At 38.1% G+C, this 12,807-nt stretch overlaps 1 protein-coding gene across 12 annotated transcripts in view; it reads right to left on the reverse strand.

Annotated features, from left to right (window-relative positions):
• The window catches only part of AMPH (amphiphysin), a 927,201-nt gene that overhangs the window by 301,218 nt on the left and 613,176 nt on the right, over positions 1–12,807 (reverse strand). For all 12 annotated transcript variants that reach the window (XM_069215773.1, XM_069215772.1, XM_069215765.1 and 9 more), the window contains exon 8: positions 8,967–9,042. In XM_069215773.1, coding sequence (XP_069071874.1) covers positions 8,967–9,042 — 76 coding nt within the window. The remainder of the gene's footprint in view (positions 1–8,966; positions 9,043–12,807) is intronic.

Raw genomic sequence — 12,807 nt, forward strand, 5'->3', positions numbered from 1 at the left:
AATTAATTAAGAAGTGATAAATGACACCAAGTTATCATCACAACAGCAAACACCTACAGGAACAAATAAATCCAGATTTCCTATTGTATCCAGTACTTAACTGCCACACTACCTACAGTGTCTTGACCACTGTGGGTCAACTGACTGCATATTGCTGAATGCTTAATGAGCATACGGGAGCTGCATACAGATTTGTTTTCCACTACCGTGTCTATCAACAATAGGAGTGAGCTATATTTAGGATGCTTCAGATCCAGGTTGTGCAGACCATTCTATGGATGCCTTTTCAAAAACCCATCAAAGACTCCCAGGACACACTAATGAGACAAATCATCTTATCTGCCTATGCCTTCATTCAGGACATGCATTTGTGAAAATCAAAAAGTGCACTTGTACTGGGATAGACAAAGCCACAATCGAACCTTTTGTGTACCTTCTGACAAAAAAAGGCATTTATGCCAGTGCATGTCCCAAAGGAAACACGTCTATTTTATGAATCTGCACAGCAGAATCTACAGCAAAGTCCTCATCATAGCAGAGGTGTTCACATGCGTGGGAATCCCTCTAGCATTAAACTAAGAAGCATTGCCTACTAATACTTGATGATATGTCATTTACAATATTTATATATATGTATTCAATTTAACATTGCGGTGGCGGTCAGGACCGTTTCTGCTGTGGTGGTCAGACCACCACATTAAGACCCTGGAGGTCGGACTGCCAGAGTACCACCGTCTTCACTGTGATCAGTGATCCTGACAGGCTGAAGGTGGCAGAGCTCGGAATCAGCCAGGGCGGCGCTGCGTGCAATGCCACCCTGCTGATTATGACCTGGTTCTCTGCCAGCCTTTTCATGGTGGTTTACCATGCTTGGGAGATACAAAATGAAATTAGGAAATTAGATGCAAGTTCATCTGAATGTACTGGAATTGTACAGAGTTTGAGAAACCTATGCAATGGAATGCGCTGTCTTTGGGGTATGTGTCTGTCCTTTGTTCTGTACATTCAGACCTCCAGTTTAATTAACATGTTAGAATTAAATTATTCTATGCTTGTATGACAGACTATTAGCTCAAAAACATTCCAATACAAAAATATAGCAGAGACAATAATGAGGATCAAAATATCAACTTTACATACTTGTGATACAAGAATGTCAGCTACCAATTTTTTGTGGATGAAAATATTGTCATGTACACATTCACCCACACACACACACACACACATGTATTAACATTATTGTAACTTTATGATAGTAGTTACAATATTTTATAAAAATGTAATGCATTTATAAATTAACAATCATTTAATAACTATAAACTTTAAAAAATGTAAAATGTAAATTCATACAAATACATGACCCTCCAGGTCACAAAAGATCCCTAACACGTGGGGAATTACCCAGGGTTCCATACTGTCTCCTGTCATTTTCAATCTTTACTTGGAGCTGCTAGGGACCCTACTCACAGATCACAACATCAAGATTCACCAATATGCGTATGATACACAACTCTACTTGAAAGTCTCCTGTGTTTCTGACATCCAATGTCTCACTGTTTGCTCATCATCCAGGCTTGGATGTCCAATGCCTACCTGAAGCTCAACCCAAGGAAGACTGAACTTCTATTATTTGCTAAGAACAACAAACAAGATACATTACAAACGTGGCTCAATTACATGAACCTTGACTGTTTTGAACCCTAACTCTCACTGAATCTCAAATCACTTGGATTCACTTTGGACACCAGCTTCTCCCTTAAGGAGCACATTGCAAACAGCAAAGGTGATTTTATTTTCCTGGAAACTGACTTTAGAACTTCTCTTCAAGCCCTTGTTCTTGCTCATTTCACACTGGCACCTCTTGGGGCATCCCACACAGCGAGGCATGTCTCATCCAGGGCCTGAATAAAAATGAAAAACATCACCCCCACCCTGATGAAACTCCATTGGCTCCCCATGCCAGCCCCCAGCATTTTCAAAACTAGCAGCATCATTTGCAAAGTCAAATCAATCAGTACCCTTACTTATGTTGTAGCACGTTTCCCCCTACTGATGGTTCTAGGCAATCCTGTGCCAAGACAGTATCAGACTGCAAACTAAGAAGTGTAAAAAATAAAAACCAACATAATCTGCCTTTTCCATCTATGCACCAAGGATCTGGAACAACATGACTGTATCCATCAGGCATGTCCCAACGCTGCTCCAATTTAGGAAAGGGTTGAATCTCTTTAAAGAACACTGCATCACAATGCATTAACAGTCCACAACTCAGCTTTCTTTCCTATTACTTGCCAACTTTAAACTTGCCTTTGACCATGGACAGTGCTCCACTGCCTTCTGGTTAGGTCGCACTATACAAATACCATAAACATACATACTTAAATAACCTTAAAAGTTACAATATTTCAAAATTAAATTATAAATTAAAATATAAATAACAACTAGATTGTACATAAAAAGATAATAATTATGTATAATGTATTATAATAAAATAAAAACTATTATTATTCATTCTAAAAATGTACTGTTCTAACATCAGATTTACTACTCTAACCACAGTCAGATTTACTATTTTACCTCCAATCTGGCAATGGAGAAAGTCCATACATTGGGGGTGGAGCAGACTTACTATTCCAAGTCAAATCTAACAAATGGTGAGGAAAGTGCATACATTCAGAGTGTCAGATTTACTATTCTAACTTCAGTCTAACAAACATAGGAGAAAGTGCATACTTTGTCGAACATCAAATTTCCTATTTTAACTCAATTTAGCATTTTTTGGAAAAATGTCATATATTTAAGAGTCACATTCACCACACCCAAATAATATAATTTCTTTTTAAAAATGTATAAAATTTAAAAAATAATTAAAATATATTATTTTCTAAAGAAATTAATTTACTTAAATTATGTAAATTAATTAAAAAACATAATAAAATAGTATGAATATCTTAAAATAAACAACACACCAATCATATATTTAATAAATGATTTCTATCAACAAATAATTACTTTCAAAACAATTGTTTTCCTTTCAAATTTAAACCAATATAAAGAACTACAAAGAACTGTAAACAGAAAAATGCATACCCCACAAAATACCAAACAAATTGTCAAAGTAATTACATTATGATTTATATTTATATGAAATAATGTTTTTCAATGGAAAACTACTTTGAAAATACAATTAACTAAGTACCAATTTAAAAAGTAATATAATCAATACATGAAACAATTATTCTGTTTTTAAATATCTTATTTACATAACTACCCATGCAATCACCTGATAAACCCCACCCAAAATGTAAAATTTAATACAAAACTCAATAAACTATCAATACATTTAACAAAACAAATAACGATTTAAACATTTAAAACATAACACGCTAATCAATGAGCATAAATCAATAAAAGATTTAAGGAAAAAGCATCTTCCGATTTCCATTTCAAATCCCATAAACCGAACTTCAGTATTGACATGTAAATACAAAATGTAATTTAAAAAAACAAATGACTAACAATAAACATTTGAAATAATCAGCAAATTAGTTCATTAACTTTTATTGAGATATGATTAATAAAAACTCTATTTACCCAATCCCCCAATAAATCTAATAACCGAAAATAAACATGTAGCATATCATTTAAAAATGCATTAGACCACTAATGGAATAAACAAGAAACCATAAGACTTAATTACCAAATCGATTAACATAAAATCAAATATAACTAACAAACAGGCCCCATCCAAACCCTCAAATAAACTCAACAACTCGAAAAAAATATAAATAGGTATAGTATTTTTTCAATTATAATAGTTTAATATAAAATATGTAATGAAAGATAAACCTAAACAATACCATAACACATCGTAATAAAACATTATTGAAATAAACAATATTTTAAATTTCAATATAGTCGTAAAATATTTAATAACACATTATAGTTACCTTGGATAGTTTGGTTCATGATATATTTGCAGTCTGAATGATCTGACCAAAATGTTGTGATCAGAAAATATTTTTGAGTCAATATTTATCTGCAACATGTATTTTGTGCTCCTTTCAGTAACGCTTTATAACTTCAATGGCTTCGCTTGTGTTATCTCTTGTTGCCCTCAGCAGGGCAGGTTAGCCCTTGTGGTGGCTGAGTTGCAATGTTTTGGCTTAGAATGTCCATTGCTCCCCTGAAAACCAGACTGTCCTCTCTACTGTCTTCTGTTTTCCAAGGTGGAAGGCCGTCATTGTAGAGGAACGCCTTCATTGTGGCGGTCGGCCTGGTTCCGTAGTTGCAGATTAAGGTCTGAACAGACATGTAGCTTTTGCATGGATTCAAGAATGGATGAGTGGGTGACTGCCGTGGATGCAGCAAAAGTATTTTATTGATGTCAACTCTGCTCATCCACTAAGGATCCTGCTGACTGGTAAATAGCTGCAGCAAACCAGAAGAAATGTCTTTCTGGTTTGGAAGAAATCATATTTAATGTGTATATGGGCTGATTTTTTTCTCATATTTCAGGATTTTAATTTCTTTCTTTCTTCGTTTGGGTTGCTGCACAGGAGCTCTATTAGGTTGCCATTCTATCACATTTTCATATTTTCCATGTGCCTAGTTTGTTTTTTGAGAGGGCACTTTTCTGAAAGCCACAGGCATTTCAACAGGGCTCTTTTACTTTTAAAAAATCACAAACATGTTGCACATCTTGTACGTCCTATGCATTGAAACCCTGAATTCCAAGATACCCCCTTCTGGAGCATACACATAATCATTATGCATGTGTTTCAGTAAGAGTTACTTTACACTACTATAAAGCATTTTTAAAGGAAAGAGGAATAGCCTTATTTCTAAGCGGATTGTGTTTCCTTGCGATATAATTTAGTCAACCCTCCACTGCCCCAATATTTCACTGACCCTGGAAATAGCTGAATATTGTGATGTCAATCCTGCAGCAATGTAAAGAAAGAACCTTGGAGTCTCTGTTAATATGCATTTGCCTTTCATTAATCACACAGACAAATGTAGGACCAGTCCAATAGAGGCGTAAGTGTGTCTAGCCTAGGGGAAATCCCGTGCTAAAGAAGAAATTGGGGAGCACAAAAAGACAATAAGTTAGACAGGCAACATGTGTGTTGAGAATAAATGCGAATTTCGTTATAAATTATGCCCTAAGTGTTAACTTATTTCTGCTGGGCAAATAAGTCACCTAATAAGACACTCATTAAATCCAAGCTCCTTCATCGGTCATTCATGTCACAAAATAGTTGTCAAAGTATTTTCCATGTTCACAGAACAAATAAGGTTCCATCATGGTTTAGCCGTTGCACACTGTGATTGATCATTATGACATATTACATATTTTAATGGACAACGACACATAATTTGTGTAATTTTTCTTTTAGTGAATGCAGATTGTGCAGCTGTCTTTTTTAAAGCACAGTGAGTAATGTGCTCCACAGGTGACTGGAGTTTGCTAAGCTTGTTTTATAAATGTTCACTTTAAGTCGGACAATGTACTGCATACACCAATGGAAGGTCATTCTAACTCTAACTTTTAACACTGTGTTGATTGGAAACTGTTGGTACATCACCAAAGAAAATATTTCAAATGCTTTAAACTAAGCATGGAACCAGTACCTCTCTCCTTTTAGAACAGGTATTGAGTAAATTTCACATAATTAGAACACATAATTTAAAAATATTTAAACTTGAAACTGATTAATTTTACATGCATAATAATCAGAGTGATTGTGTAAACTAGGCATCATAGCTAATGAATAAATGGAGGGCATAGGTCATTCCTAGGGGCATAACTAGTCAAATGCGGACTGTCAGAGGAATGGTCAAAGACATACAATACACATTTTGTCAATACCCACAAATTATTGGAGTTCTCACCAATGCCCCAAAATGTTGAATTGCACCCCAACACTACCTTAAAAGTAAATTACCTCAGTTAAGGGGGATAAAACATGCAGAAAGTGCTTGAATGAACCTTTAGGTTTAAAGCATTTTGGATTGTTGTAACCGCAGTATTTTTTTTCACAGGAAGAAGGAAACAGATAAATACATTTCACATTCTAAGATTCAAGTAACTCCACACATGCTTTATGCACTCAAAGTGGAATTACACATTTATGGTTAAAGAAATAAATACTGTCATTATTTTTGAAATATCACACATACCCATGTTTCTTTTCAACAATGCACAAATTCTGTATGTGTAGACATTATACACACTGAGATCTTTGCGGACTGCCTAAAAGTACTTCCTTACTTTGCTTTCAATGCCCAATTGTTAGAGAGTTATGATACCTTGAAAGAGGCTGGCATCGTGAATTAATAGTGTCTTGGGCAAGAGGGCGATTCCATGGCTTAGGTGCATCTGGTAGCACCAGATACAAAAATCCCTGCCTAAGGTCTTCTTGCGCGACTCACCTAGAGACTGAGATTTCCCGGAACAGGACGTTCTACCGTAAAAGCCACCAACAAAGCCTCAAACAAATACAGGAAGTTGGGTGGTGTACTTCCTGACTTCACAAACAATTACTGAATGAGAGATTGAACAAAACACAGGAGCCGAAATCTGTGGTACGTCCTCATTTGATGGTTAAGAAAAAGAACATATAAAGTACTGTATCCAGCACTGAAGTCTAGCTAAAAAATGGCAGGAGAAAAAGAAACATTAGTCTTGTACCTTTAAATGAAGTCCAGACCATTAACAAACTGGAAGATTAAACTAAGAATTAATACTTCATTTAGCTTCCACATGCTACCATCTGGGTAGAGACAATTACTGTAAAGGGACATCAGACAGTGTATGTCCATGTGTACATTAGGAACAAAATTTCGAATAGGTGAACATAGAATAGCACCTTGCCCACAAAAGGACAAACTGCTAATCTGCCTTAGTAACACACTGGGCATGTGTAAAGGTCACCATCAGGCACACTTCGGAGGCTGACAGAGTGAGGCTGAAGAGCTCAGTGTGACAGGTTCTTGTCAGATCACTACAAGTAGTTTCATTCGGACAGACCTACTGGTAGGATTTACTGATAGCTGGTATGTTTACATGTTTTCCCCATCGCGCTGAGATTAGTGCCATCTAAATGTTGGTTGTTTTTAAGTAGTAAAGATAAAGTACCACTAATAACGTCTGAGAAGACTAAACATTTGGAAAAAAGATTTCTATTGATTACTTAGGCACATAGGGCACTTCTGCTCTTCTTTTGCCAAAGAAGGCTGTGGGTGGGGTGTGGTGAGCCAACCATGCAGGGTAGGAAAGAGTAAACAGTTTTTACACTTGAATGGTCAAGCTAGGTGTAATAACTTGTTTTTATATATTGCTCCATATCTCAATTTGTACAGCCTCTATGTTCTGTACATGTCATATGTAATTATAGCCCAATCTCATGGTGTTTAACTTACTAGTCTCACAAGGATGGAAAGCAGAGTTGCAAGGATTCAAATTTATGAAATATAGGTCAGAGCAGTGGTCAGCTGCAGACTTTTAACTCATCAAGCAAAATTCCTTTTCAACGTTGTCTCTATTGATTCTATATTTCCTCTACATATTGACTCAGTTGTCAAAAGTTGGTTCCCTGAACTGGAAGTAGCAGGTATCCTATTTTACTTTTTTGCAACTGTTTTTTGCAGTGGTCAATATATTTAGGGGCAGATTTAAGGAAAGTGGCGCTGCACCTAGTGCAGCGCCACTTTCCTTGCATCCCTTAGCACTCCCTTACCTCCACCATGTGTGAGCCTATTTAAAATCCGCCGCACTATGGCACAGGGTAGGGGGCAATAGCGTCATTTTCATGGATGCTATTTGTTGGAAATGACCCTTTTTGCAGGGTCATCCCTAAACTTTTTGCCTCTTTCCTCCTATTTTTTCTGACCAATTTCTTTTGGCTTTAGGACTCTGAGCACTTTACCACTGCTAACCAGTGCTAAAGTGCATATACTCTGTGTATTGTTGATTGGTTTATCCATGATTGGCATATTGGTTTCACTAGTAAGTCCCTGGTAAAGTGCGCTAGAGGTTCCTCGGGCCTGTAAATCAAATGCTACTAGTAGGCCTTCAGCACTGGTTAACCTTTCATAGACTTGTCTAGAAGTCAATGTTATTCATTGATCCCACTGGTTATAATATGAAATTTAAACCCCATTTTCTTACCTTTGCCTTCATTATTTTCCTCAACTACTGCTTACCTACTGATTAATAAATATATTTATATTTGCTAAAGTGCTTTGAAACTTTATTCTTTGGCTTTATTGTTCTTTATATTGATGCACTCCCCAAAACTAGTTAAAGGGCCTTATTTAGAATTAGGCACACTGTACTCCACTCCGCAAGACAATGGAGGGATGCACTTAAGTGCAGTAGCAAACTACAGCCACTGTGTGTAGAGATCTCTATCTGCCTTTACTTTATAGTCCCTAAAGTGGCTTTTATGATAAACAAAAAGCATAAATGTTCCTAACATGCTAGGAGCTTTCTCCCTAGCGTCTGGGTGCCATTTATTCATTTCCTCTTTGGGACAGTTAGGCTTTACAAGGCAGTCCCAAACAAGAAATTAATACCATGAAATTTCAACTCTAAATAGGGTATAATGTACTTTACTGATAGCCCAGTGTCAATTAGGCCATCAGTCGAATGTTTCCTCTGGCAAAGCAAGCGGAAACTCTACCGAAGGAAAAATACTTCTCACTCGACCTTAAATAGGATGGGTGAACTAGGAGTTTGTGACGGATTACCCTGCCCACCAAACTGTAAATACAAATCTTCAACATCGATCCACACTATGAATTGGTGTTCTAGGGTGTTTTTAAGAAATTAGTTCTTTGCCTCTATGGAGTTCTCATTCAAGTTGTTGCGCGAGTCTGATTTTGACCACATCCCGTCTTCAGTATCAACTTTTGGGATACATCTATCCAATAATCCACAAAATCAGCTTTTCTCTACTTACCCCTGTAATTTCTTTGTGGAATTTAGATTCAATGCTGGAAATATTTTGGAAGGTATTCACATAAAAGCCTATTCGTCTAAGAAATAAACACAAACATGAAACAAATTAAGGCTCTGTCAAAACACAAACAATACAAATATTTAATAGCTGCAGTACTTTTGAGAGACGTTGAAAGGTAAATGACTTCACTAAAAATCACACTTTGAGCTTTTCAGTACAGATATAATAGGATGCTAACTGCTTCCTGCCACTTACAGTAAATGTATTTGTATGAGTTTACAATGGGAGTTTGCTGCTCCTTTGAAATGCACAAGTGTCACTCAAGTACGAATGTACACAGCAGCGCTCACTTTTAAAAAGCAGATATCCAGGTAGAAAGTAATAGACAAATACTCAACAGGCTCTTTTTTCTTTTTAACTAAGGCATACTTTAGAAATACTTTGGACAGACAGCCAAAGTTTTGTGAATTTTGGTAACCGTGGGTGTGCAATGAACAAACATGTTATTTAAAAACAAAATCCGTAATTCAGTCTTCCCTACATTTGCAATGCAAAGTTTAAAGTTTCAAGTATTCTTCAGATGACCCTTATTTTGCCGAAGGGAATGCAGTCTGCCTGTTTTCAGACATACACTTAAGCTATCCAGACAAGGAAGGGAGTGAGGTAGAGCACGGCAATTCAGGATAGAGAGGGAGACGGTCACAAACACCAATTAAGGGGGCAATCCACACACGCACCCTGATTGTGAGTACGGGAAGGTGTACTACAGAAGGATTTATTTCTGTACTCTTATATGTCATTGTGAATCAGTACCAAAAGTCCAAATCCCAAAGAGTGAAAGTGAAGAGAGGGCCAAGTAAGCTATATTTGTAATTACTGAATATTAATATTCCCATTTAATGTTTATAGGTAAATTCAGAAATGCGTGGAAGACAATGAAACAAAGTAACAACAGAGTACTATTTTTAAAATATTTTTTTCTGAATATTTTTATTGACCATTTTACATTTTGCTAAATCTTATTTGTTGTACGCATTCGCAATAATTGAACAACAGTGCATAGCCTTCACATTTCTTACCACAATTCATGGATCAATCAGTTTTCATTCCTCACAATTGTAAAGCAGGGCGATGTTCATTACAGTAGCTTTTGCATATCCCTGTTGATGGTTAATGATAACACAAACAATTGAATAATCACAGCGATCCTAAAGCCCAGCTCTTACCAGTATACATAACCAAGCATTGCAGAGGGTGTGTGTGTCCCATTGGGAGTTTTAGTTAGACTAGCATGTTTATTGTGCAGGTACTAGTTTCGTGGTAAATTGTATGTATTCAGATCCTGGCATGAATCCATTGTGTGTTACTTACATGTGGCACAACCCTCTAGAGTTTTCAGATCACGTCATTTCAATCAATTTGTAATGTCACTAGCGCAGAAGTGGCTGTCAGTATGTAAAATCAAAGGGAACCTTTCATCAGTTATGACCGGACTGCTGGCAGCAGTGTTTCCCATCCATCGAGACATTTGGGCCCATATTTATTCTTTTTTAGTGCCGCATTTGCGACGCTTTTTTGATGCAAAAGCGGCCCAAACTTACCAAATACAACTGTATTTTGTAAGTTTGTGCCGCTTTTGCGTAAAAAAAATAACGCAAACGCAGCGCTAAAAAGTATAAATATGGGCCTTGGTGCCTTGTGCCTATCTTGCCATAATACATTTCTTGCTTTTCAGACACTTTTCAGCATCTAGCATCTGGGGATTGCAGCGTCTTCCACGCTACAGCTATTGCGCGTTTAGTCAGGACAAGCCGCAGGTCTATAAGCCTGGCTGTGTGTTTGTGTTTCAACAAGCATGGTAGGAGGCCCAGCAGCCACGCCCTGATGTCATGAGTTATCTGTCTGCCTGTGAGTTCCTGCAATGTGGTTGTGATGGGCAACCAGTAACGTGCAATCATATCAGAGGACCACAACACGTGTATAGAGTCCACACCAGGCGATTGGCAATGTAGCGAAGTATCTGGTAATCCGGGAAAGATTTTTGTCATCAGTCTCTGCATCGGGTAAATTTGGTGTAAGTAATTGAATTGGGTGTACATGAAGCAAGGGTTTCTCATCATGCCTTCCTCATGCATCACCTTGTCCATTACATGAAACACTCTCCGGAGCCTCAATGCGGTGTTTTGATCAGGTATAATGCCTCATTGGTCCATATGGACCAGCATTGACAGGTATTGTTGTATATGTGTGCAGTGCTAGCAGTTTCCTTAGGGTTTTCCCATCATAGCTGATCTCTGTGGTGACTCTGTCTCCTTTGGTTAACATCACTATCTGGGCCTCCCCGTGCTTAATTTGTGTTGGTGGTTTCCAGTGCTGAGCACCAGCACTTATTTTTGAGGGCCTGCACTTATTTTTCTGCCTCAAGCATTTACTGTGAGCAAAAGACAAAAATGGTTAAAGATGGACGAAGAGACAAACGAAAAAGCCTCACAAAGGGATAAAGGAGAAAGATGCAAGAGTGAGCTGAAGGGACAGAGAGTGGCTGTAAATGGACTAAAGAGGCCCGAGTTGGCTTCAGGATTACGCTACCTCAGTATTCTGTGCTCGTACATTCAATTGCAGCAGCTGCAAGTTTCAGAGGAGAGCGTTGGGCACCTCTTTTTATTTACAAATTAAGCACTGGCCGGCCTCTTTAAGACTGTAGGAGTCCCTGACTCAAGCCCCTCACTGAACATACTGAATGGTCTTGGGGCAGGTTGAGTGTTATATGCTGAGTTGAACTCAGCCAGGAGGCCATGAGGGCTGGAGGCTTTCCCCATCGTGAGTTATTTGATTACCATCACTACTTGTTCCAGCAAAATGGGGGCCTTAAGAGTCATCCTCTGAGTCTGGTTAAACTTTGGGAGGTACAAGTCCTCTAGGTACCTTGCCAACTCCATCTCGGGCTGTTCAGTGGCAGAAGTGATTGGTAGTCAATAAGCAAAGATATAATTTATTTCAGTATGGGTATGTTTGAGCTCTCCCATTTTATTTTAGATCATGCCAATAGAAGTTTTAATTTTTTCGGCTTTGAGGAGCCATGCCAGAAAGCATTCTGCCCTGTAACATTCACTGTGCTGTTTGGCTACATATTCTAGGTAATGGACATTGTGGAATCGGGTTAAGTGCGCGTCATATTGTTGCCTTGCGGCCAGCAAGATCTGAAGGTGTGTGTGGGTCTGTGGCGGCCTCTTCAATATTGCACATCTTCTGTTCAAGAGCATTGAGCTCTGGCTGGAGCTCCTTTTGATCCTGTCAGTGATGTGAATGCAATGGCCATGTTGCGCCACCTTGTAAGCAACCCTCTCTACACCTGTTCAATGCAGAGACTCCAGATTAATAGTAGTGATCTATGTGTCTCCCAATCCCTGTGTGGTGGGTCATTGCAGACCTCTTCTAATGACACACTCAGACCCATCTCAAGGCGATCACCAAAAACTTATGCTCAGAAGCTGTTCGTGCCAGGTACTGGGAGGTGTGACCTATCCTTACCACAATCATGCACCATGTGAAAGTCTCCCAACAAACGTTCTGATGCAGTATAGCAACAACAGAGTTGGGTTAGTGTGTCCAAAAATTGCATTTATTACATGTTTGGGATGTAGAAACTAGCTGGCACCAGCACACTTGTCTCCAATGTGCCTTTCAATACTGTGTTGCAGCCTGCAGCATCTATATGTGAACAATATGTGTGACATATGAGACTCCCTGTGCTGTCCACACCACTGTCCATCTGGAAAATAAGGAACTGGTTGTGTCGTAATGCTGTCCTTGTCACTTCTTTCACAGTTTCACCAGCCAA

This window comes from Pleurodeles waltl, chromosome 2_1, assembly GCF_031143425.1.
Source record: "Pleurodeles waltl isolate 20211129_DDA chromosome 2_1, aPleWal1.hap1.20221129, whole genome shotgun sequence".
In the NCBI taxonomy this organism is placed as follows: domain Eukaryota; kingdom Metazoa; phylum Chordata; class Amphibia; order Caudata; family Salamandridae; genus Pleurodeles; species Pleurodeles waltl.